General features: G+C 35.3%; 2 protein-coding genes across 3 annotated transcripts in view; one reads left to right on the top strand and one right to left on the bottom strand.

The window, feature by feature from the left end:
* MPRIP (myosin phosphatase Rho interacting protein) overlaps positions 1 to 4,934 on the top strand; it is a 213,525-nt gene extending 208,591 nt beyond the window's left edge. The window contains 1 exon segment of the mRNA XM_074281598.1: positions 4,026 to 4,934. Coding sequence (XP_074137699.1) covers positions 4,026 to 4,097 — 72 coding nt within the window. The 3' untranslated portion in view covers positions 4,098 to 4,934.
* PLD6 (phospholipase D family member 6) lies at positions 116 to 27,868 on the bottom strand. Of its 2 annotated transcripts, XR_012484665.1 has the most exons (3): positions 26,998 to 27,642; positions 25,164 to 25,775; positions 116 to 575 (listed from the first exon to the last, which is right to left on the bottom strand). XR_012484665.1 is itself a non-coding variant. In XM_074281601.1 (2 exons), exons 1-2 carry the CDS (start codon positions 27,548 to 27,550, stop codon positions 25,537 to 25,539), a joined length of 792 nt encoding a protein of 263 aa, XP_074137702.1. In that variant the 5' UTR covers positions 27,551 to 27,868; the 3' UTR covers positions 24,969 to 25,536. The 2 variants fall into 2 exon arrangements, 1 of the variants encoding a protein (XP_074137702.1); XM_074281601.1 differs by lacking the exon at positions 116 to 575 and having other exon boundaries at positions 24,969 to 25,775; positions 26,998 to 27,868.

Below are 27,868 nucleotides of genomic sequence, written 5' to 3'. Positions count from 1 at the left end.
TTGTGCATTTTCAAGAATGCATCCGTGGCCCCTTTATTTTTAAGCATCGCTGTTATCCCCATGTGACACTCCCCATCCCCCATCCCTAACAAACAAAAACAGGAGACTAAAAAAACCTCGTTAAAGGATTTTTAAAAACATGAATCTACCCAGTGTTCTTGTCCAAAAACGTTGTTCTGTATCATGTCCAGAGTCTCTTGAGGTAACGTGCTGCATTAACAGGACTTGTGGAGATGCAGTTGTTCTTTGGGTGGACCAGTTTTTCAGAGTTGGTTCTGTATCTTTTTGCCATTGTATACATTGTTCTACAGGTTCTGCTCACTTTACACTGTCATACCCACCAGGTTTTCATGAGCTTATATTGTTAAAATGTCAAGTTCAGTTCATTACCCATTGTTTTTCCTATTGTCCATCTTCTCCTTTTAATTATAAAACATTATTCTACTATTGTCCTGTGTTATACTTACTGACCTCTGTAGCTTCTCATTTTATAGTTTATTTATGTGAACATTTTTCTTCTTTCCCCTCTTGTTTGTAGTTCAAATCATTTTTGGTCAGGTGGGCAAACATTCTTCCTATCAGGAAAAACATTCATGTTCAGGTGTCATTTTGACTTAAGCCATTTTCCAGAAACCTAATTTCTGTTCTTTGATATCAAGAGTTATTCATTTCTCATACTGCCTTTTTTCTTCCAGAATCCTAACCTCCTTCTAGGGAAATAGATGAAAGCATCAGGACTCCTAGGTCTTTTGGCTACAGTTGTTTGACTCAGTATCTAGCAATACATTTTTTTAAACTGTCATTTCCATCTTAATCAGCAGGGGGATAGCTGTCTGAGTTTGATAAATCTGTTATATGTCAGAGAGAACTCCAGAAAGACACCACTCCCTTCTAATGAGCTAAGTCAAGGTCCCATAAAACTGTCTCTGGACTTCTCAGCAGGGAGTCAGACATTAGAAAGCTTTTATTCCTGGTATTTGTAACAGGTTTTCTTGCACTTAAAAGTCTTATTGCCCTTCATAAGTTTCAATTCATCCTCACATCTGCCGAATGACTCCATATTTCTAGCATTTTAACAGGCACCAACCTCTTAAGTTCAGATATCTAAAATCACTGCCCTCTGTGTCATTGCCCAGATTTAGTTCTATGAAGTTAATTAGGCATGCTGTATTAACAGACCAATTTAAGTGCTAGTTCACGGGTCAGAATGATGTTTGATGTTTGCTAAAATCTAATCAAGAAATGTATACTGTTATATTTTCCTTAATATAAAAACATTTGTAAAAAATTATGGAAAACAATAAGGAAATTCAAATGGAAACAGAGAAGTTTAGTATTGTCAACAGTTGTTGGTATGGTTTCAAGTAAACAACTTTCTGGAACCAGATAAGTCATCCTTTTATATGTGCTATCTGTATTGCCAGGAATTCTATGCCTCCACAGTAGATTATCACAAGCCATGACAATATGCTTCACCATTGGGACTTAACATTCTTTTAAGTATATATTAGATGCATTTGAGTTAGTAATGTTAAAAATTGACATGACAACATGAATAGGAACATTTTTCAGTAGTTTTCCCAATAATGACATGTTGGGTAACTTTTTTTTTATTAAAGCTTTTTAAGTTTCAAAAGATATGCATGGATAATTTTTCAACATTAACCCTTGCAAAACCATGTGGGGTTCCAATTTTCCCTCCTTCACTCCCTCCCCTAGATAGCAAGTAATCCAATATATGTTAAACATGTTAACAAGCTGGGTTAATTTTTGTAGTCTCTGCACTTTTAATAAATAACAGGGTTTTTTTGTTTTGTTTTTGTTTTTTGTTTTTTGGAAAGTGTTGAAGGTCTGAGGTTTGAAATTTGAGGTATGATCATGGAAAAACAGAGTATAATTTATCTACGAACCTACCTGTCATAAATGGGGAATCAGTCCTGTGACAGTTTAGTAACAAACAATAGAATATAAAGAAAAAAAGAAAATAACCTACACTAGAAAATTGTGAGGGGTTTACCTAAATCTTTTTTTTTTGATTCTGAAGTGACACAAAACAGCAGCAAGAGTGTTGTGTGAGGAAGCTGCACAGTGAATGAGCCAGCTGCTTTTGCATAAGGCAGTTAAAAATTTGTCACTGATAATTTACTCACTCCTTCTTCCTGCTTCTCTGTTTGTGTAGAAAAAACTGCTGAAGCTTGAAAACAAAAAATTTCCCCCAACTCTATTTGCTATGGATTCATGACTGTTTGACAGGCCTGGATGATCTGTTGTTGACTTGTTTCCCTGCAGCCCTATTGGCTTCTGGAGCAGAACATTTGTTTTTATTCAGAAGGCTCTCTTCCACATGATAGGACACAAGTCAGGAGGCTCCTTGGTTGCTCACATAGTTCACATGAACAGCATGTTTTTGCACAGCAAAGGGGTATGAGATTTTGGTGTCTGGAGGGTAATCATTCTGGCCTAACTCCAGGCTCTTGCCTGGTCCTGCTGAGCACACTGTCTCAGTGATTTAGGTTTATTTAGACATTTATTGGTTTATAATTTTTGATGCTTCCTATGTTTCAAAGCAGTATGCTAAGCACTATAAGGGCTAAAGAGATGAGTCAGCCTTAGTTCCTGTCCTTAAGCAATTTGCAATTTAATTGGGAGAGATAATAAATACATGTAACACATAAATTAATACATTCATGTTGTGAATTTTATAGTATCGCTATATAGTTAACAGCATTACTACATTGTCACTTTATTCTCAGGTAAAAGTATCACCATTTTAAAAGATAATTTATGGTCATAAATTATGTTTAGTTATGGAGTAAGCAACAGAGCTGGAACTTGTAAGCAGTAAGTGATCATAATAAAAGATGAAAAAATTGAAGAGAAAGACAGGGTTTTCCCAATGTTGGTATTAGAAAATGAGACTATAAATTTCATTGAGTCCCAGTGAAATCTGTAGTAATGTGAAAGAGATTAATTTAATCAAATTGGTTTAGCTAACAAAGTGAATGAAAAAAACATCTCACAGGTTGTGACAGAAAGTTGTATCCCAGTCCCATTGAGTTAGTCTGCCTCTCTATCTTTCTTGGACATACTTATTGGTCAATGAACTGATTCTGAATTGAGTGGGATCATCTTTGGAAAAGCCCTGTGCACTTTTTTTATGCCTTTTGTACAAACTGATAAAACATAATCCATTCCACATCCAGAGCCCCATCTATTTAGACAAGGGAGATAGTTCTGAGACCAATTTCTGGAGTTAATGCTTTCATTGAGCCAAGGCTACTCATGGCTCCCTGGATTAGTATTACCCCATCATTGCTATATGGCTATGACAATTACTCCTGTTCCAAATGACAATGAAAAGACCTATCAGTGGGTGCAAATAGGCCATGTAAGCAATATTGATTACTGGTTTTGATGAGCATTTGAGAAATTAAATAAAAAGCTCGCTAAAATGAGAGACTGGAAAAGGAGGAATATTAGTTGGGTGGTGAGAATGGAAGTCAATATATGAATAGTCTGGCTACTATAAAGTACCTTTTTTAAGATATTAAAGGGGGAGGGGAACTACACTCAGAAAAAGATCTCCAGCATCCTGGTAGATACTCTGATTTCTGAGATAAGGAATTCCATAGGACAAGATGTGAAAGGATTTTGGTCTGCATTCTTAAGATTTTTAACCTAACTATTCTGATTGCTTGTCTGTAGTGCAGCTTCAAGACTGTTCATTTGCAGAATTCAGCTTCTTTATGCACATCTTGTTTCTCTTTTTATCATCCATTTACTTTGGGGGAGAGAGGGGAGGAAATTGTAGAATTCTCCAATAACACTTCATGTTGAGTTTCCCTCTAGCATGTTCCACTAATCTCTGCACAAAGGAAGCCAACCTTTCTCCTTTCTTTGCCTGAGCATCAACACCATTTGTTTGCCACATGTATTCTCTTATTTGGGACTGTTACCTAAATTACCAGGGCCTGTGATTTTGGAGATTTTAATTTTCTGCATTTTTTTATCTTTTCCATACCCAGAGTCTAAAAGAAGGCCTGACCGTGCAAGAACGTCTGAAACTCTTTGAATCCAGGGACTTGAAGAAAGATTAGTTATATCCCATTCAACTTGAACACACATCCCACCTGGCTTACAGCAGCACAACACAAGCGCTGATTTTTGTCTGTACCGTATTTTATTATTATTATTGTTATTGTTATTATTGTCATCATTAACTGTATGGATGGATAAGAGACTGATTTATGGATTGTAGTTCACACCACTTCCTGCTGTGTTGATTCCTTCAACTCCTCCCTCCCAGCATCTTATCAAATCTTTTCTTCCACTGTATTCTAGAATTAGTCAATGATTTAGGGGGGGAGGAAGGCAAACAATCTACTTTCCTCCCATTCTAGCTGCCTGTATTAGAATTCTTTACTTTACTGTAATTCATTACACTAAGTGTCAGTATTAAGGCTCAGCAGCCTATTGATAAGCTAGCTCTGTCTTACCGAATGTATTGGTATGGAAACAGGGCCCAGTTGGCGTATCTAGCTCTGCTGCTAAGTGGCAGTGGTTTGGTGCTCCGAGGCACTTTGAGCCAAGTACGCCAGGAGTTAGTCTTAACTCTTTTTTCTCTGAGGTAAAGCCTGAGGACATTCTGTTTCTGTCTAGATTTACAGCACTGACCTACTGGAGAGAAATTAGAGGGGGAGTTGGAGAAAAGAGGTGGTTTGTAACCAGGATTCTGCCACCCTTCATCTCAACTCTGGTAAAGATTTTTCGGGGGTGGGGGGAGTGGGGAGTGGAAATGATGGCATTTTGTACTCCTTCTACTAATGCAGCTTAGAACCACACATCCCAGAATATTGTGGCAAAGTACTACAACAGAATTGTTGAATCGTTCCTAATTCTTGTTTGTTTTTTTTTTAATTAAATCTTGCACAAAACACCAGCTCCCCCTCTCATTACTTCTCCGATCGTTCTTATTTACTGGTTATTTTCAGTGACCACCTATTTTTGAAATATGGATTGGGGTTTTGCATTGTGATTCCTACTATTGATAAGAAGTGTCTGTTCTAAAATTTTAACTTTTTTAAAAATTATTCACCGTATGTGTAGTTTGCTATAGAGAGGGAGGGGGAAGGAACATGAGGTAGGTGACATTATTGGAATGTCAGTTTTAACAAATTATTCCTAAATTCAGCTGAGATCAATAGTGACCTACCCTCCTGTATACTTTAAAAAAAAAAAAAAAAAATCCTAGTTAAAACAAGACAATGCTAACCATTTTGTGTGATATTTTAATACTTTGTGAATTAGACTGGATTTGTTAAAGTCTATTCAAATCCACAGGACTAATAACTCTACATTAAGATTAAGATTAAACCATGCTTTACCCCAAGTTAAGAAGTAGTTTTGCTGCCTTTCAAAAGTCATATAAATAAGAAACGTGTGTTTATGATGGATTCATCTTTTTTCCTTCTTCTTGGGAGTTAATTCGACACCTATATTGCTACAAGTTCTCTTTCAAAATGTGTCTTAGCTTTACATGGCTCTAAGTTGTGGGGTCCTCCTACATTTAAACAGAGTTAATCTGGCTAACTTTTCATAGAAGGCTTCTATCTGGCAAATGGCTAGGTGACTTAGAATAAAAACATTATTAAAACTATTCTGCTCAAATTGCTTAAAAAGCCTAAGACAACACAGCAACCTGGGAAGGCAGGCTAAAATACTAAATGGTATGGATGGAAAGGGTAGAGAGGTAAATAGAGGGAATGACCTTTAATTATAGTAAAACTAAACTTATTCTTATCTTACTTGAACACTAAACCTCCAGATTCACTCACACTATTCATTTGCTTCCTTTCTTCTAACTATAGTAGTAATAACACTCTCCCAACTTCTGGTTAATAGAGACAGCCTATGCCCTTGATTATATCACAGGGAAGGGTGAAATCTTATGCTACTTATTGTATGTATAATAGAAACAGAGAATCAAGATAATATTTTTAAAATCTATAAAAAAACCATTTAGTGGTAGAGTTGCTACAAATAGTGAATTTTTTTGAGTGCACTATTCTCCACATCCCCTTTTTGAATATTCAAAAGCTAGAATCTCCTTATTAAGCAGGACATTATTTCCTGATATCTCTAAAACAATATTTTACTTATATCTGGAACTGGTAGTGGAATCCCTGCTTTTGAAGCAGGCAGTTGCTGGAGGTAGTGTTTGTTTGCTTTTGGTGTAGTACTGTTTTTATTTGCCTCTTGGGGAATGTGTGGCCCTTCTGAGAGTTAGGCTCTCAAATCATCATAGGATAAAAAAGAAGTACAGCAGAAGACTATAAGATGTGGTCCCAGGAGACAAATTGAATCTGAGTTGAGGCACTGCCAAGAATATTTACAATTTTTCAGTGTTGTGTATATCATTTTACTTCTCTAAGAAAATCAAGCTTTTTTGCATGTAAAAATTTGCATTTTGTTTTGCTTTTTTTCTAACACTTAAGAGGCTTGACCTGAGCAAATTAAATGAACATATTTAGATTTTATATTTTTAGTTGTCCAGCCTCCTAATTCTCAGAGAAGACTGCCAAGTTAGAGAACATGAAATGTGGTTATTTAAGCTTTTTTCCTCCATAATTCTCTCAAAAAGTACCTAGTGTTGAAACTGTAATGCTGTATGTAGAAAGAAGGATATTTGTGTTAATGGAGGTGAGAATATAGCCGATCTCTTAGGGTCTTTCCCTGCCTTAAGAGTTCACTGCAGTTCAACAAGCAGCTATTAAGCACCTGCTTTGTAAGAAGATACTTCTTATATCATTTGTTTAATCAATAGATGCTAATTTTAGTCATTTTCTTGAGAAAATTTTTTTTTTGCCTGAGATGCACATATGAGAAAGAATCTTAATGAGGAAACTAAAAACAAAGGATCTTATTTCTTCTGCTACCACATGAGGATAGTCTGTACAAAACACACATGTAGAAGGCTACAGTGTTTATAAGACTGGACTTGTCTGCATCCTTTCCCACACAACTTCATTTTCCTAGATTCTGAAGGAATCATACTTTTTAAAAAATTTGGTAGCTAAAAGCCAGCATCCCTCAATATTTTTCATATATTAATCTAGGCACTTAAATCCATTGGAAAGCTAGTTAATGACCCTAATTTTGGAAATCAGAACCCCAAAAATACATTAGTTAACTTATTTTAATATTAATGGAGGAGAAATTTTTTCTTCAAGTTAACTATAAAATAAAACAACCCATTTCACTTGGTGAGAGTTGAAAATGACATAGGACATGAGGAATGCGATTCAGCAGACATAGAGCATATAATTTTGGGAAAATGAATTATGATGAGACAAGAAAGTTTAAGGTGAAGGATTGATAGAATGAATAAAGAGATAAGACAGTGAAACTGTTGGTGGTGTTCCAAATATCGACAATTCTGTATCATATAGGTTGCCAGTAATCAGCAGGAGCAGATAAAAGTAACAGAAATCAAAAGGAATTTTTTTGGCCTAGTAAATGAAAATGAAGAGAGTCAACTGTTTGCATAACAGAAATGGGTGAAGCTCTCATCAAAGAGGAGAGAAGAGCAAGTTATCTCATAAGAATCCTAGTAAGAACATGAAAAACAAAGCCAAATAAATGCTGGCTTTAAAAATTAGAGATGTTTTCTTTAAGAATTATGTAAAACACTTTGCAAACTAGAAAGTGCCATATAAATGTCAACTAGTATTCTAGTCAGCTAGTATTAACATTTAATGAAATTTATTCACTCCAAAAGTAGATGTAACAATATAATTTTTAGCATGTTGAAGAAATTTAAGAACTAAACACCAACTCTCAACCATATCAAGATTATCTTTATATTACTCTAATTTTATTTGGGAAGGGAGTAAAGGGCATTACAGTAGAAGTCAGGCTAGAATCCCCACTCTGCTACTAATCCGCCAAGGCCTTGCAGCAAATCACTTCTATAATAATTCGATGTTTTACCTCAAAGTTGTTATTGGCACATATATGATTTGGAACAAACTAAATAACATTTAAATAGGCATTTATACCACATCTAGAGAAATATAAAGTGTAGTTATCTCTATTACCTATATAAGGTCAATCAAATTCAAAGTTGTAAGGAAGAAAGGAAGGTATTAGTAAAAGTTCTTTAATCACATTCAATACAAATAGCCATATAAATGATCAGTTAACTACAGATGAAAGCAAAGATTTATTATGCCTTTTTTTCCAGAATAATGGACTTGGTTCTCAACTAAGAATTTAAATTGTAGTTAACTTCCTGAAACAAAGATACAGCCCCTGAATTAAAAGTGTCAAGGAAAACTATTATTTTTATCCTATTAAGACAGACAATAGATGACAAAGAAGGAACACTGAGCAGAAAAGCAGAGCAGCCTGTGGCCATTTAGGTATGTAGCAAATGGACCTTTTACCACAATAAATTCTCAAGAACAGCTATGTGATTATCAATTATGTTCAATATCCTCTGCTTTCAAAGTCAAGGAATTAATAGCCATTGTTAATGAAAACCTTTAAAATATTAAAAGTGAATACTTAGCACTTTATTCAACTAGAAGATTAATTTCCTAGGTAAATGAGGTATTACAAAATTGAATAGAAGAATCTTTAGATATAAATGGCTTCACTCTTCAGAATTCAAATAAGTTAGGTTTGACTGAAAAAAAGATCCATTTCAAATAAAAACAATCTGTTTCCTTCTGATATCCACATAAGCAGCCTACTCACAAAATGATTTATACTTATTCAAAACTTTTGTGGTACTTGTTAATAGCTTTTCTAGAATCTGTTAATAGTAAAGGGGTATACAGTATATTAGCTGTTATGTTTCTAAATTTCATTCAGCCTGGAATAAGTTTCTATCATTTTTTCATTCCATTAAGAGAAGAAATATACTGACTAAAAAGGAATAGATCATTTTCATGTAGAATAACCCAAACATTTCTTAAAGTCAACCAAAAATAATGCTTACAAGATATGCTGATGAAATGCATATTGTATTGTTTTAAAAGATCTTTAAAATTAATTTTTACTCCATTCTTTTTCTTTATTCCAAAATGAAATCTGCATTTCCAATATTTCTAGTAAAAAGCCATCCTATTTTCCCAAATTTTATCTTCAATTTCTTCTCCATGATTTTTTAAGACTGAACAAAGTATTCTCACATTCATTATAATAAATTATTGAATAATGAGCTATTGCTTATGGATTTTCCATTAATCAGATGGCATATAAAGAATAAGCTCTAAATTTACCACTATAATAAAAAAGTTTTTTCTCCCTCTTCCACATTAACAGTGATCTTTCATTCCATATCATCTGTTCCCCAAAACTCATTTTAAAAAAGATTAAGCTCAAATATTCTTCTTTCGAACTTTCGAGTAGGTTTAAAAAAAAAAAATTAAAATCTTAACTTTCTCCCATACCTTTCCCTCAAATCAGCATGTTCTGTAATACCCCTGCTGGGCCCAGATATCTACCTATTTCATGGTGGATTTGTCAGTATAGAAGCCATTGTGTCTGAAATGCCCTTAAGGAATAAACACAATATCCTTTTGTGTATATTAGGAGGGAAATTATACATTTATATCCATATAAACACTGTTCTTATTTGCAAGCTGCTATACTTTTGAATAGAACCAGACTGTTTAGAAAAAAAAAAAATTTCAGTTCTTTGATAGGAAGTCCTATGAATCTGAAAAAAAACTTTATGAAAACATTAGCATTTTCAGGTTTAAAAAATTTTTTTAAAGGGATTTGGGGGGGGGCAGTGGGAATTGGGACAAGAACCTGTTTCTTATAATAAAATAACAGAATTTCTGTTTCCTTAGCAAAAATAAAAATGAAAACATAGAACTAACCTTTATGCTGTCTTGAAAGCAGCATGATGAAATATTTTGTTTAAAATACATCCTTTATCAAGTTCCTCTTAGACCAATGCTTTTCTGAGGTTAATATGGAATACCTACACATCGTGAACATTTTAGTCTCATGCACACTCATGATAAATTGCATTTTCTCTTTTTGAAGACAGCTTTTTCTTCCAAATAACTTAAAATCTGTATAGTTTTCAAAGCACACACTGTAAATATTTATTACTCAGAAGTTAGGTAGAAAGGGTTTTGTGACTTTTTTTTTTTTTTTTAAATAAAATCTAATACAGATGGTTCCTTTTTCAGATTGGAAAAAAAGGTTTGGGTATGATGTTGAATGAACCCAGCATTAGGATGGTTTTCAATGACTGTTTTAAATATCTTTTAAAATTTTATGCTGAATATACTTGTCAAATATATAATGTATCTGAAAAGTATAATCCTACAAGGATTGATTTTTTTTTAATTGAAAGACTTCAGTAATGTTGTACTTGATATATATGGCATTAACCCTCTCTCTGCATAAAATTTTTAAAATGAAGAAAGTTGCATTTAGTAGAGAGCTGAAATGTGACAAAAACTTTTTTTTTTTTTAAACATAACTTGAAAAGTGTTACAGGAAGATAAAATATAAAGCATAGTTTTAACATCAGGGATGCAATTATCATTTCTCCAACATTCAAGATTATTAGGTAGGGTTTTGGGAAGAGATTTACCAAATCTAAAGTTATACGGTTTAATTAAATATATTGTAAGCTGAAATTTATATATGTAGGTATTTTATTTGCAATGTGCTGTTTTATATCACATCAATGTAGAAGTGATTTAATTGCAATATAAAATATTTTGGAGACCTGAAGGCTAAAATATAGGATGACCTGGGATTATATTTAAATAGCCTATTTTATGCAAATGAGATTCCTCTACTGAAGTGACCTATCCTGTCTCTGGTCTGCACTTTAAAAAAAAAATTACCATAGATGAATAAAACTATAGAAGTAACAAATTTAGCCAGCAGATCCTAGTTTATCAAATTTATTGCAACTACCCTCTTTATTTTTCCTAAAGCAGGGATTTGTAATTTTTTTTTTTTTTTTTTTTTTTTTTTGGTATGATTGACCTCTTTGACAGTCCAGTGAATACTATGGACCACCTTTCAGAATAATGTTTTTAAATGCATAATATACATAGATTTACAAAGGAAACCAATTATATCTAAATAAAATTGTTGAAATGTTTTTAAAAGTTCATGGAGTTAAAAGTTAAGAATTCCTGTGCTACCATAAGAAAGAAGTTGGACATGATATATACATTCACTAATAGGTCCTTGTATTCATTATTATAAAATAATGTAAATATATCTTGGCTTGAAAGCTTTTAGAATTCACCTTTATCTGATTTGCCTGCTGACTTATTCTTAACAGTAATTCAAGACCAAGAATTAAATAGTGAGAGGAAATCATATGATTTTCTAAGTAATATTTATAAAATGGTAAGCAGTGCACTGTGACACTTAGGAATGATAATAGCTTGATCTTTTTTTTCCCTCTTCTATATACTCTTCTTTTTATCCATTTTTTTCCAACACCCTGCCTCATACTTAACGAAAATAATAATCAATTAGGATAGATAACCTTAATTGAGATATCAAATTGATAGATCTGAATTATATAAACTTCTAAGAGAGGAAAGAAAAATTTATCTGCTGTAATAATATAAATTGGAAATATTCCATAATTACTTATCCACACTTAAAATGATCTTAAAAATCATAAGCCACTGCTAATACTCAAGCATGTGTGTGTATAAGCATACACTAACATAGTATACTTTACACATTGATGAATTATTGCACTAATATTAAATGTTCTGTGCACTAGATTTAAAATTTTGTGAAAAATGAAACTGGTCCAAGGAAGAAACAACATTCTGACCATAAAGCGTTATCATCTGTAAATCAGATCTGAGGTAAAACTCATGTATATATATATGGTTAGGCCAACCCTATTGGTTTATATATATCAACCCCCTATCAGAGTGATTTCCTTTTTAAAAGATAGTAAAGGATGCTGATCTGCTTAAATAAGGCTTCTCTCCCTCCTTTCCTTTTCAAGTCAATGCAATCCTTTGTGCTTTTTAAAAGCCACTGTTCCCAATCAACTGTTCACTGTAATTAAAACATTTACTTTGTCACAATATTTATTCCTTAAGCCTTCTGTGACATGCTAGATTCCTGTGGATGTAGCTGATCATTTTTATTTTGTAAATATTACTTAACTTTACATAAACTATATCATAATAAACTATTTTTGCACCACCCTTTGCATGCTGTGTACTGAGGTTCTGTTTTATTGCAAGGGTAGAAATATTAAAATTAGCTTAGGTGGGCATTTTGTAAGATATCATTGGGCTATTATTGATTTTTCTTATATTTTTTATTTTACTTATATAAAAAAAGGCTTTTTTAAAAAATGAGCAGTATGAATGGAATATGAATTACAATACTGAAGGGACCATACCAGTTCAATTCAATCACTGAGTTAAGTGACCTGTATTAAAGTTTCTTACTTTCTAAGTGACCTTGGGTAGTAACACATGATCTTTTTGACATCTGTCATATGAAAAATTATTGGGTAGGAGTAGATATGATCTCTGAGGTCTCTTTCAACTTTGGTTCTGTATTCTAGTATGGTGGGAACCCACATTCTTTTATTCAAAGTAAGGATAGCAAAAAGAATATTTATATCATTATAATGTATGTAATGATTATTATACATTATATTTTATATTATTTACATATATGTTATATATATATATATATATAATATGTAACATAATATAGGCCATATTTCCATATCAAGTGATAAGGCAGAACTGTCTCCAGGGTTTCTTAGAAATGATGAGAATTTGATCCTAAATTTCTTAGTCATACTTAAGATACTTCATGATCAAGGGTATTTATTGTATTTTACATTCTTATATAGAAGAATATTTTTTAAAATGAATGACTGGCTTTTTAAAAATAAAGCTTAATCTTTTAAGTTTATAAAATGATTTAGACATTTAACTAGTATATTATTGTAACATTTTTATATATAACATTCCAGTTGTATAATAATACTCCATAATTGAAACTGCTTTTCTGATCAATGAGAATATGAACTTGAAATCTATAAGGTTTTTAAAAAAAGATTTAAGACTACCTATATGTTATATTATAATGTAACAGAACTGAGAATAGGTTCTTTTGGTCAGGACCTCTGATTTCATTAAGGTAGGGAATTCCCAATGAAAATACTACTAGGGAACATCTGTTGCCAACTTTTCTGCAGTTTACAAGACTTATTGTTCCCTGGGGCACTGACAAGAGCTAGAGAAAGATAAGTTTCAAACCCATTCTTCCTAACTAGTGATTGGCTTTTTATCCCACTATGCCATGATGTCTCTCATATAATTGCTACTTAAAAAAACAAGGATTTAAGAGTCAAAAAGTTGTATTTTAGAAGTCAAAAGAATGAATTTAGAAATAAAATTTATCTGTCAGAAGTTTAAACTGCTAGACATTTTGTAAGACCTGTTTTTCAAGATCATCTTGAACCCCACCTATAAGTCAAATTACAAGCCAGAAATATTTTTTGTGAGTTCTTCATTTCATGAGAAGTAAATGATGAGTAAACCAGGTAATAACGGGGATTTTTTAAAAAAAGTAATTCCTAAGGTATGACATAAAGCAGATGGTCTGGTGCTGAGTCACTTATGGTCATTACTGTTATTAAAAGTGTTCCTGAGACAGTGCAAGATCATCAAATGTCTTATAAAAATTCATTGTTTCCTATAATTTCTAGTTTTATTCTAGCTTATTGAAAATTGATAGTCTTTGTATGGCATATACGGTATGTTTAAAAATTACAGTCTTTTTGCCAACCATCTAGATGAATTAGTTTGCTATGTTTAGATTATACATTCTTTAGTTATGTCTTTGGTTTTGTGCTGAGGACTCTGAAACCAAGGATAGCAGACCATGGATTCTCCTTACTACAAAAACTGTTAAGGCCTCTGAAGAATAAATAAATTCCTAAGTCATTGCCATTAAATATGCTTCTGGGAGTAGAAATGGACTTCATAACACTAAAATCAAAATTGATTCTATTTTAGATTTCTCAACTAATCTAAAAATTTTAATATCTAGGAAATTTAAAAGTCTATTAAGGACATTCTAGATGGAGTTAAGACAGCAGACTGAAGCGAGGAACTTCCTTGAGCTCTTCCAGTTTCTCTGGACAATCACATGAAACCAAGCCTCTTAACAGTCTGGAATAACAGAACCTACAGAGACAGAATGAAACAATTTTCTAGCTCAAGATAGTTTGGAAGGACTTCAGGAAAGTCACTGGGGTGAAACGGGTACACAGCCCAGCGCAGATGGTGTTCAGGAAAACCAGTGGGAGGGAGTGTCACAGTGGAACAGCAACCAAGACCTTTAGTCCTGGCTCAGTACAACATTAGCAGAGAAGACCAATGGGACACCCTCCTGCTGGCAAATTTCAGCTTCGGATATTAGGCAACAATAGGTGGAACTAGGCAATATACCAAACATAAGGAGCCCCTGTGCTCAAAGCCCCACAAGAAGCTTGGGACAATGTCCGTATACCCCGCTGAGCTTGACTTCAAAACTTGAAAAATAGGAAAAATTAATAAAGAAAATGAACAGGAAACAGAAAAGAACCTTAATCATAAGAAAGCTATTATGGTGACAGGGAAGATCAAAATACCAACTCAGAAGAGGACAAAATGCCTACATATGAAACCTCAAAGGGGGGATATCATTTGGTTTCAAGCCTTCTTGCAAGAGCTTGAAAGAGTTCAAGGATTTTTAAAAAATCAAATAGAAGAAAAATTGGGAAAAGAAACAAGTCGTATACAAGAAAGAGTCAACAACTTGAAAAAGAAAAACAATTCCTTAAAAAAAAAACACAATTGGTGCAAAAAAATTCCACTGAAGAAAATATTTTTAAAAGAAGAATTAAATGGAAAAGAAGATATAAAAGCTTATTGAAGAAAATCACACATTAAAACCAGAATTGGGCAAATGGAAGCTAATGACTCAGGCATCAAGAATCAGACAAATTAAAATGAACAAAAAAATGGGAGAAAACGTAAAATATCTCATTGAAAAAACAACTGACCTAGAAAATAGTTGTAAGAGAGAGAATTTAAAAATTATTGGACTACCTAAAGACTATGACAAAAAAAAAAAAAAAAAAAAAAGAGCCTGGATAGCATTCTTCAAGAGATCATTAAGGAAAACTGCCCTGGTACCCTAGAACCAGAGGACAAAACAGTCATTGAAAAAATTCATTGTTCACTTCTATAAAGAGATCTCACAAGGAAAACTCCAAGAAACATCACTGCAAAACTCCAGAACTATATCTCAAAAAAAAAAATACTTTAGGCTGCTGGAAAACAAACAAACAAAAAATACAGGTATTGAAGAGTCACAATCAGGATTACCCAGGATTTGGCAACTTCCACAATAAAGGATCTGAGGACCTGGAATATCATATTCCAGAAAGCAAAGGACCTTGGACTACAGCCAAGAACTGACCACCCAGTGAGACAGAGCATCATCTTTCAGGGGAGGAAATGTACTTACAATGAAGTAGGACATAGAAATTTTGATTTATAAATACAGGACTCAAGGGAAGCATAAAGAAGTAAACAGGAAAGAAAAAATATATATTATTTAAAGGTTAAACTGCTTACATCCCCTACATGGGAAGATGATGCTTGTAACTCTTGAGAATTTTATCTTTTGTTAGGGCAATTAGAGGAGGCATACACAGACCAAGAGTATAGGTATAAACTGACTCTGACTCTGCCATGGTATTAAAGAAAAAGACATTAAGGGGTAGAAAAAGGATTGTGCTGGAAAAAAGAAGGGGAGGAGTGGGGTAAATTAGATCATATAAAGAGCTCAAAAGACCTATTACAATACAGGGAAAGAAGAGAGGAGCATGAGCATTGTCTGAAACTTAATCTTAGCAGTTTTGGCTCAGAGGAAATAATATACACATTCAGTTGGGCTTAGGTATGTATCTTCCTCTATAGGGAAGTAGGAGGAGAAAGGGGAAAGAAAAGGGAAGAGGGGCTAAAAAAGGGAGGGCAGGTTGAGGGAGGGGATGGTCAGATACAAAACACTAATGAGAAGGTTCAGGGTAGAAAGAGAAAAAAATATATATATTCAGGAGAGAAAAATAGATGAAGAGAAATACATAGCTGCTAATCATAACTGAATGTGAATGGGATGAACTCTTTCATAAAATGGAAGCAAACAGCAGAGTGGATTAAAAACTAGAATCCTACAAAATGCAGAAACACATCTGAAACAGATTCATACACAATAAGGGTAAAAGGCTAGAGCAGAAATTTATTTTCAGCTTCAGCTGAAGAAAAAAAAAAGCAAGAGTAGTAATTCTGATCTCATGTTTTGTTTTGTTTTGTTTTTTTCTTTTTCAATTGTTTTTTCCCCTTTTGTTCTGATTTTTCTCTCCCAATCTGACTCATGGAAATATGTAAAAAATGAATGTACCATGTATTACCCAAAGATAAATAAATTTGTAAGTCGTTTTGAAGGAAATGTTATTCCATAAATGTTTCTTTACATTTCAGGAAAGTACTTTCTAGCCAAATAAGTAAACTTACTGCTATTCAAGTAGCATCTCAAAAAAATTAATATCCATTTGTGGAGATCCAGCCTAGATTAAACAATAATAAAGACTCCAAAATGTTTGTAGCAACACTCCCTGTAGTAACAAGGAACGATGATTAAGTTATGGAACATGCCATCCACATCCAGAGAGAGAACTGGAGACTGAATGAATATAGATAGGTCAAAGCATTGTATTTTCACTTTTGATGGTTGTTTGCTTTCTTTTTTTCCCCTTTTGATGTGATTTACAAGAAATATGGAGATAGTTTTAGAAGAATTTCACAATTTTAACCTTAGATTTCTTGCTTTCTTGGGGAGGGTAGAGAAAAGAAGAGGGAGAAAAATTTGGAGCACAGAGTATTGCAAAGGTGCATGTTGAAAACTTTACATGTTCTTGAAAAAATAAGATACTATTGAGGAAAATTTACCCCATCTGTCCCATATTTTATACTGCAAATATGGAAGAATTAGAGGGACTAAAAGTTTCTGGAGCTGGAATGGTCTTCCAAAGATATCAAGCACAACTTTTTCATTTTACATCTGAGGAAACTGAGGCACAGAGTCTAAAAATCTTCCCAAATACTAAAGTCTAAAGCCACCAATATAGTTAATCACTGACTCATTCTTCCCAAACACACTTTTAAAAGTAATCTGTTTCTTTCAATTAAAAATTTTTTTCCAATAATTATTTTTCCAAATACATGTAACAATAGTTTTCAACATTCTTTTTTTTTTTTAAAACTTTGTGTTCTAAAATTTCCTTCCTTTTTCCCTTACTTTTCCCTTCATTAAAACAACAGAATTTTTTTTTAAAAAATGTCTCTTGATTATCTGGCATGATACTGATTATGTAGCAAGTGTAGCAGAAGACAATACAAAAGTTTGTAGAGGGTTGATTTCCTTAAATATAGGTACATCAGGTACAGTGGAAAGAATACTGAGTTCTGCCATCAAAAGACTAGTTTCAAAGTTCACTATTATCTAACACTAGACAGTCAATTAACCTTCATGTGTCTCAGTTTCCTCATCTGTAAAATAAATCTATTAGGCTAGATAACTTCTGAGATCCCTTCCAGCTCCAGAATCATAATCATTGTTTCCTATAACTACCATGGTGATACACTATTCAAAAGATTGAATAACATCAATACTGAAATATTCACTCTAATTGAACAAGAAATTGCAAAGTTGCACTTGAATTGGAGGTTAGGCTGGGCTCTCCTGGCAGATGAAGGATTTAGAAATGGCTTTAGAAATTTTAGAAATGGCTTTCTAATGTTCTTGAAGGTTATCAAGAAAATAATCTTCCTGAGGTATTTGGCCATCTTGCCTTCAATGTTCACAAGACCCAAAGCTAACCACTACATTAACATCTGCTGCAAAAGATGGAATAACAAAATCCTATGAAAAAGTTGACAAGAATCTTCAAACATCTATTAACTGCCTACTGTATACTAATATGATCAAGGCAATAAGACTGCTTGCTAGCCAGGAACCAACCTAGCTGAGATGTTCACCGCCAATAGTGAGAAGGTATGCAAGTAAAGAAACTGATGGACTACAAGCTATAGTCAGGAATTTAAAATGATACCCTCTCAAGGAGCTTACAGTCTACTAAAAGTATGGAGGATATAAAAAGGGCAAACATAGGAAAGAGAGAACCAGACAAGTTGTCTAGGAAAATCTGGAGAAGTAAACTGTAACTACTGAGGATCAAAAAGGGCTTCAGAGAAACCACTTAACAACTTAATTAAGTCTTAAAGGATCTTGAAAGGTAGCACTGAGAGAATAACACACCCCAGGCCTACAAGATAATCTGTAAGAATACCTGGTGGTGAATATAGCCTTGTAAGTTTAGGGAAAAAACCATCATCATGCCTGAAAGATAAATTGAAGCCAAATTAGGGAAGGCCTTTAATACTAGGCTGAGGAGCTCATAGTTTTCTTTTAGGCAGAGTAGTATAACCAAGGCAAATTAAAACTTGATGTCATCAGTGTGACAGTGAGTAGAAAGTAGAGCAGTGATTACAAAGAATCAATATGGTTTGGAAAAGGTTATATGAAATTACTTTTTTGACAAGAATCTCAATTTTGGCAGTTTTATCAAAAGGAACTCAGTATTTTTATGGAGAAGATGGAAGGATTAAATGATAGTAATTGTACCGGATTCAGAACTATTTTGCTAGTGAGATTCAGAAAAGCTGTTACTGGTTTCACATTACCATAGCAGGCCTTAAGAAGCTCTCTCTAGATTATCTATGTTTAACATTCTTATCAGTGACTTTTCAAATTTACCGATGACCCAAAGTTGCAATGGATAGCTAACATAGTGAATGACGAGTTAGGATCCAAAAGGATCTTTGCAAGCATTGAGGTGAATCGAGTAACTTAAAATTAAAGTTCTATAAAGATAAATATTGGGGGGGTGGCAGCTAGGTGGTACAGAGCACCAGTCCTGAAGTCAGGAGGACCTTAAGTCCAAATCTGGTCTTAAACACTTCCTAGTTGTGTGACCCTGGGCAAGGCACTTAACCCCAAATGCCTCAGGAGAAAAAAAAAAAAAAAAAAAAGCTAAATATGGAGGCAGCCAAATGGCAGTGAATAGAGCACCAACCCTGAATTCAGGAGAATGGGAGTTCAAATCCAGCGCACATCAGGATTGCCTCACCAAAAAAAAAAAACAAAACCAAAAAACAAAAACAACAAACCTACTTCACAAGATGGAGAAGAAATTATTAGGTAGCATTTGTTCTGAAAAAGATATGACAATTTATTTAATACATATCAATAATGTTCCAGCCAGAAAAGCAAATGTTACCTGTCTGCATTGAGAGATAGTTTTAACTATGCACTGCCTTTAATAAGAGTCAAGAAAGAGATTAAAGGAATAAGAGTAGGTAATGAGGAAATCAAACTATCACTCTTTGCAGATGACATGATGGTATACTTAGAGAAGCCCAGAGATTCTAATAAAAAGTTATTAGAAATAATTCACAACTTTAGCAAAGTTGCTAGATACAAAATAAATCCACATAAATCCTCAGCATTTTTATACATCACCAACAAAATGCAACAGCAAGAGATACAAAGAGAAATTCCATTCCAAACAAATGTTCAGAGTATAAAATATTTGGGAATCCATCTACCAAAGAAAAGTCAGAAATTATATGAACAAAATTACAAACAGTTGCCACAAAAATAGTCAGATTTTAAAAATTGGAAAGACATTCAGTGCTCGTGGATAGGCCGAGCGAATATAATAAAGATGATAATACTCCCAAACTATTTATTTAGTGCTATACCAATCAGGCTCCCAAGAAACTATTTTAGTAACCTAGAAAAAATAACAACAAAATTCATATGGAAGAATAAAAGGTCGAGAATTGCAAGGGAACTAATGAAAAAAAATTCAGATGAAGGTAGTGTAGGTGTACCTGATTTAAAGCTATATTATATAGCAGCAGTCACCAAAACCATTTGGTATTGGCTAAGAAATAGACCGGTCGATCAGTGGAATAGATTAGGTACAAAGGACAAAAAAGGGTACAACTATAGCAATCTAGTGTTTGATAAACCCAAAGATACCAACATTAGGGATAAAAATGCATTATTTGAAAAAAACTGTTGGGAAAACTGGAAATTATTATGCCAGAAATTAGATATGGATCCACACTTAACACCATATACCAATATAAGAACAAAATGGGTCCATGACTTAGGCATAAAGAATGAGATAATAAATAGATTAGAGGAACAGAGAATAGTCTACCTCTCAGACCTGTGGAGGAGGAAGGAATTTATGACTAGAGAAGAACTAGAGATCATTATTGATCACAAAATAGAAGATTTTGATTACATCAAACTAAAAAGTTTCTGTACAAACAAAATTAATGTAAACAAGATTAGAAGGGAAGTAAAAAATTGGGAAAATATTTTTATAGTTAAAGGTTCTGATAAAGGTCTCATTTCCAAAATATATAGAGAATTGATCCTAATTTATAAGAAATCAAGCCATTCTCCAATTGATAAATGGTCAAAGGATATGAACAGACAATTTTCAGATGATGAAATTAAAACTACTTCCACTCATATGAAAGAGTGTCCCAAATCACTATTGATCAGAGATGCAAATTAAGACAACTCTGAGATACCACCACACACCTGTCAGATTGGCTAAGATGACAGAAACAAATAATGATGAATGTTGGAGGGGATGTGGAAAACTGGGACACTGATACATTGTTGGTGGAGTTGTGAAAGAATCCAGCCGTTCTGGAGAGCAATTTGGAACTATGCCCAAAAAGTTATCAAACTGTGCATACCCTTTGACCCAGCATTGCTGCTATTGGGATTATATCCCAAAGAAATACTAAAGAGCGGAAAGGGACCTGTGTGTGCCAAAATGTTTGTGGCAGCTCTTTTTGTTGTAGCTAGAAACTGGAAGATGAATGGATGCCCATCAATTGGAGAATGGTTGGGTAAATTATAGTATATGAAGGTTATGGAATATTATTGCTCTGTAAGAAATGACCAGCAGGAGGAATACAGAGAGGCCTGGAGAGACATCAACTGATGCTGAGTGAATAGAACCAGAAGATCCCTGTACACTTCAACAACAATGCTGTATGAAGATGTATTCTGATGGAAGTGGAAATCTTCAACATAAAGAAGATCCAACGCACTTCCAGTTGATCAATGATGGACAGAAATAACTACACCCAGAGAAGGAACACTGGGAAGTGAATGTAAATTGTTAGCACTACTGTCTATCTACCCAGGTTACTTATACCTTCGGAATCTAATACTTAACGTGCAACAAGAAAATGGGATTTACACACATATATTGTATCCAGGTTATACTGTAACACATGTAAAATGTATGAGATTGCCTGTCATCAGGGGGAGGGAGTAGAGGGAGGGGGGGAAAATTTGGAAAAATGAATACAAGGGATAATGTTATAAAAAAAAATTACTCATGCATATATACTGTCAAAAAATTTATAATAAACTGACTGTTTAAAAAAAAAAAAAACAAATCAATTGTTTAAAAGATTTGCAAAGGTAAAAAAAAAAAAAAAGAAAAGAAAAGATAGTATCCCAAAGGGGGCAGCCAAGGTTGGTGAAAGTTCTTCAACCATTGTGACTGAGAAGATTTGTTAAGAGAACTGGTCAGGTTTAAAAGGCAAAAAAGGGACATAAGAGCTGTCTTCAGTTATTTCAAGAGATGTGGAAGAGATTTCTGTGCTTGCTGTTTGGCCCCAAACGTCCACACAAGAAGCTAGGGCAGAGAGGCAAATTTAGGCTTGATGTTAAGAAAAAATTCCTAATAATTACATCTGTCCAAAAGTGAAATGGGCCCCTAACGCTGTGGAACAAATACTTCCCTTCCTTGGAAGTCTCAAAGGAGACTGGAGAACCATTTGTGGTGTGTATTCTTTTGTATGTGGAATGATCACTGAGGGGGGTCTTCTATCTCTATGACTCTATGAGAAACAACAAAGAATGAAAGGACCAAAAGGCCTTTGTATAATTATTTACATCTCATGAATATGTCAATTGAGCACAAAGCACCGAATATAGTAAAATATGAATGTGAGTGGGTTACTGATCAAGATTAACTATATAGGCAGACTACTTGTTAAAGGATTCAATGAATGCCAAATTAAAAGGATAAAGATAAAACCTCAACTTGATCCATTAAGGTAGATGACAAAAGAAAGGGAAATGGAAAAAGGTAAAGAAACAAATTTTTCACAACTTCTTAGCCCTTTAATCTTGGCAAAGCAGTAACCACAGTAAAATGAATCAAGAGTCCAGACACCTAGCAGCAAACACTCGAATTCTGTATAGACAGCCATAGCAGCCAAGGCCAACACTACTTTAAAATACAATTTCATTTGTAAAACATTATAGGGGCAATGACTCATAAATTGGCAAAAACCAGTCTGTATAAAAGTTGGCATGAAGGATTATGACAAAGAAAATGGAACAGGGCTGTCAAGAGTTCCTATAACCTATTTTATCAACAGCAAAAAAAAAATCACATTTGTACTCAAGGAGTTAAAAGAAGAAATGAGGGAGCAGGATGGCATTTAAGACCAAGCAGAGGAGCAGCCATGTAGAGCCCTGGCCCTGGGATCAGGAGTCTCTGAGCCTCAGACACTTGACACTTACTAGCTCTATGACTCTGGGCAAGTTCCTCCAATTGCTTCCCCCATCCCTCAAAGAAAAAAAAAAAAAAAGTTGTGAATAACAGCTAGAGCATGCCAAATGCACAGGGAAAAAAATCTCTGCTAAAAGCAACATAATCCAAGAGAATGGCAAAACATTAAAAAAAAAATAGTGCCACAAAAAAAGATACAAACCACCCACAATTTTTCTCATCTTTATAAAATCTTTATGCTAATAATCGTATGCAATAAAGGCGTCCTTGATGAAAATAAAGACAGGAAACTAGGCAGGCTTTTAAAAAAATATTTTCTATAATCGATACATCATCATTGAATGAAAATATAGAGTATAAAAGATCCTATCACGCCCATGGGTTATTTTTTAAAATAACCAGCTAGGTGACCCTGGGAAAGTCACTTGACTCCAATTGCCTCAGCAAAATTAAAAAAATCTAACTCAAAACCCATCCAGAAAAGCTCTCTGCCAAGAATTTCTTATCTTATGAGCAGGAATGGTAAGCTCCTATAAGATTCTTGATAAATCCCAATCAGACATAACTGTTCAATGACCTTCTGATTATTAATATCAAGTGAGGCATAAAGGGAAATGTATCACTTGACCAAAGTATTTAACATTGTCATGGAATTCTTCCGAATGGAAGAATTCCCTATAGATGTAAACCTTTTGGTTGGGCTTCTGGATGGTTCAATTTTGCAGAGAGGTCTTTTCAATGAAATCTATAACCATTAAAGAGAGATCAGTCATTCTAATAATATAGAAAAAAAAATCTGATGAAAAATGTCTACTGTCCAAACTAGTATATGCAATTGGACTGATTATATTAGTACACATCTGGAACAAAGCATTTCACAGACAATGAATGACCTGGCCCAGAACTATATAGGAGAAAGAACAGGCTGAATCACAAATGAAAAATTATTCCAGGTTTTCACCAAAACCCAAATTGCCCCTGGACACTGAAAAACAATATTCTAACTAATACCAATGCTCTCTGGCATTCTATGATTACTGGGACAATATTAAAATAATCAAAAATTTGGGCTAAACCAAAAGGTAGTAGAATGTTTTTTAAAAGTGGAAGAGGATAAGGTAGTTCAAGTGCTGCAGTGACAGTCATGACATGAAACAGGCCTAGAAAAAGGCCACCTGTAAGCTGTATAAATTCTCCATGAAAGTTTTACGTAAGAGGAGAAACGAGAACTTCAGAGGACAAGAAGGTATGCATGAGTTACTATTATTGATGGAGTACACAATTACTATTAAGGATCTATTAAATTACCTAAAAATAAAATATACACATGAGTAGAGGTAATAATTAAAATGTTTTGAGACTTTATTGGAAAATTTTAGAAAACTTGTTCAAGATATTTGCATGTGCAGTGGGGATTAAAGATAGATTTAAAATATTTGTGAAATTCAGAATGGTATGAACACAAGACAGAATGAAAGGCTCCTTTATGCCTAAAGAATAGAGGACTGAAGATAAAATAAAAACCTAAAAGCTTCCAATTTTTGTCTTTCCTCTTGAAATATTCCTCTAAGATTATTTAAAAACTCATGATTATCCAAAGGCAAATAAATTATCAAAAGCCCACATATATTTTTCAATGTAATGGAGAGGCTCTTACTAGTTCTTTAATGCTAGGCCTAAACTAAGGCTAAGATGAGTCTTCCTGTGTTTAAATCTGGTCTCAGTTATTTATTGTGTAATCTGAAATAAGTCATTTTATCCTATTTGCCTCAGTTTCCTCATCTGTAAAATGAGCCAAAGAGAATGACAAATCATTTCAGTATATTTGCTAAGAAAACCCCAAAATGACTCACCAAGAGTCAACTGAAAATGACTATTAAACAACAAAAGTGAAAATGTTTACCAAAGAATTAGCTTCTAGCACAACAAACATGAATGTATGTTTAGAAGAACTGCACATATTTAATCTATATTGAATTGCTTGCTATCTTGGTAACAGGGGAAAAACGAGGGAGAAAAATCTGGAAAACAAAGTTCTGCAAAGGCAAATGTTGAAAGCTGTCTTTGCATGTATTTGGAAAAATGAATATTTAAAAATTAGCTTCCTAATTCTTAAATAGCCTATTTCAGGTTCCTATTATTTATGATTAGTTAAATCATGTTCTAGTAAACATGGTAAAGAAAGACTGAAATGTTTGCTTATACACAAATATTTTAATAATATATCTTGCAAGGTTGCACTTAATTCTCTCTCCCCTACCATGGAATGATTGCTGTGCTAGCAAAGGGTAAGTAGTACTATAGTCCAGGGAAAACAACCACCATTTGTACCCTTTTTTCTCTTTTCTTCTTGTTTCTTTTTATCATTTTGACTCAAACTTGTCAATACCTTCAAGAGTTCGCTGACTCAATCATGGATGTACACTCCTAGCAGTCTTAGTCATATGGAAAGAAGCATATCCATAAGGGAGATGGAGAATCTCACTTGAACACAGAAATATAGTTCAATAGATTTTTGTAAACAAATAAGAATTAAAAATATTTTAAAATCAATGGGTATTTTCTTTGTTTCCAAAAAATAATACTATTAAAGTTTTTCTTACTGCAGAACAGCAATGAACATGTTAGATGAAACCTTGCCACTATACAACTTACTACAGCATGGGATTCAGTTCTTCAGTTGTCCAAAGGACCCCACTGTAAGTTGTTTTACTTATAATCCTAAGGAAAACATTAGAGAAGGACTCTTGTTTTACTTTTCTTCACTTTCTCTGAGGAAAAAAAGTATAGTTTACAGGATTAAACTCCTCCCAAATACGTTCAAATTCTTCCAAGAAAAGTCTCACATACTCTTCATCCTCCACAATCAAAACATTCTCTCTATTGTTCTGAATGGCTTGTGTGGTCCAGTTGAGAGAGCCAGTAATAAGCATCTTCTTATCCACTATAGCAAATTTATGATGCATGTAGCCAGCACCTTGATCATGGCGTACCTGGATACCTGCAAAAAATGATTAATCTTTTTTCAATAAATGCCTACTGAAAGAAAATCACTTCACCATTTCCTTACACTGCAAAATGCATAATAACCAACACCCCAATCTCAACGTGGCCATATATTGACTTTTTCCTGTACTAAGTAATAGCCTAGTGTCTGAACCAGACTTCAACGTTAACCACTAAGCAGCTGTCTTTTTCCCCCACTCTATGGTATGTTTCTTCATTACACACGCTCAAAGGGGCCTGTGCAGCCCTCGAAGCAGTTGCCTTTCAACAATAGAAGAACTTTTAACAAGTGAGTATGATCGATTATCCCTGTGACTAATACTCAGGTAAAGAAGACAAAGAATATAAAGGAGCCAATAATTTCAATGATTTCACAATCAGCCACTATTCATCTAATTATCTGTATTTACTTTTCTTTCCCAAATACCTTTGGCAAATATTGGGGAGGCAGGAGAAAAGAAGAAAAAGTTATCTCTATACAGATGTTTGGATCTTCCTTCAATTGATTTTATTTTCCTCTGAACTAATCTTATGGATCATATAAGTAGCTGTACAACAAAAGTTAGAAGTACTCTCACTAAGCTTTTTAAACTAAAATTAGACACTGTACTGTCAAAAGTTTGTACTGAGCAAAAATCCCTGTATGCATCTTATCCTGGTACTAGAAATTAACTAAACGAGGTGCACAAAGCATGGGGTTGCTGGGAAACTACCGTTCTGGGATCCGAGGAGCTTTTGGTATGTTTTGCTTCGTTTTCTGGGGCGAGGGGATGTGTGGAGCAACAGATGAACCTTCAAAAGATCTCGGTCTCATTTCCCCTTCCCATAGCAGCTCTCTAAGTGAGGCGGGCTAAGTTCTGAGACACTTATAATGAAGTGGCTGAGTATATATAAGCACACACACACATATATGCACAAATGTGTGTGTTATGTGTATAGTCCGCATGTAAGATATAGAGTACACATACGCAACGTGCGCATAATTTTAAGTCTAATCTGTACCTGATCATGGGTATGCATGCGCACGGTACACGACAGCCATGCACAGATGAGTATTTATATGATGCACTGCCTATGTCCAATGTAGCGTGTTCCCCTTCACCAAGGCTCAGAGGACACCCCCCCAGTGGTCCCGGCCCGGTTTCGGCTTGCTGGGCGGTTCAGGAGCCCCAGGGGCGGGTGAGGCCTCCGTCCCAGCGGGGGCGGCCGGCTCCTACCTGCCTTGCGGAGGCGGCCGATCTGGGAGCCGTTGAGGGCCATGTAGTCGCAGTCGGTGACCACGCGGATGCGGACGCCCTGCTGGTGCAGCAGGTGCACGGCGCGGCCCAGCTGGGGGTTGGAGAAGGCGAACAGGCAGAGCTCGAGGCTGCTGCGGGCCGACAGCACGTACTGCAGGAGGCGGCTCAGGGAGCTCTCCCCGTGTGGGAGCGGGCACAGGCAGCTTGCGGCCGGGGAGGCCGGGGCGGCCGGGGAGGTCGTGGCCGCGGCCGAGCCCGCCGCCCCCGCAACCGCGCCGGGCGACCTCCGAACATCGGGCCCCGCGGCCGCGGGCGCCGGCGTCGTCCCCGGAGGGCCTCCCTGCCGCTGGGCCTGCAGCAGGGCCTCGGTGCACGTCACCTGAGAAGGGAAGAACAGCACCTCCCGTCGCGGGGGCCGACGTCGCCGGCGCCGTTGCTGCCTCAGCCAACCGACTAGGAAACCCAGAGTCTCCAAAGCCAAGCCGACACTCACAGCCGCGAGGCCTAACGTCTGCCAGCGCAACCGCCACATGCTCCAGCCCGACTGCGCTTGCGCCGGCGCTCGGCCGAGGCGTGCAGACCTTTCGATTCCCGGGCTCGAGGACCCGAGGCCGAAGGCGACGGTGACGGCGAGGGCAGCGCCGCGTCCCGGAGCCTCCCGTTCGGGGCGCCCAGGGCCCGGAGAGATTCCCGACTTGGGGTCTCGGGGAAACGAGCACAAGCTCCAAGGGGAGAGATGCAGCCGCTGGCACAGCCTCCGCCAGGCACTTCCGGAGAATGCGGTCACGCCTCTGCGAGTCCGAAGTTGCTTTTGTGGAAGCTTTGCCTCGCGTGCACCTCCTGGCACCTT

The sequence above is a fragment of the Sminthopsis crassicaudata genome, chromosome 1 (assembly GCF_048593235.1).
Source record: "Sminthopsis crassicaudata isolate SCR6 chromosome 1, ASM4859323v1, whole genome shotgun sequence".
NCBI lineage: Eukaryota > Metazoa > Chordata > Mammalia > Dasyuromorphia > Dasyuridae > Sminthopsis > Sminthopsis crassicaudata.
This window is presented reverse-complemented; position numbering and strand designations above follow the sequence as displayed.

What these genes read in the sequence shown, in the direction of transcription:
- PLD6 (XM_074281601.1), bottom strand. Translation starts at nt 27,550, where the DNA reads ATGTGGCGGTTGCGCTGGCAGACGTTAGGCCTCGCGGCTGTGAGTGTC. An exon ending in CGGCCGCCTCCGCAAGGCAG is followed by an intron (nt 25,776 to 26,997) that starts GTAGGAGCCGGC and finishes CATTTTTTGCAG; the next exon opens with GTATCCAGGTACGCCATGAT.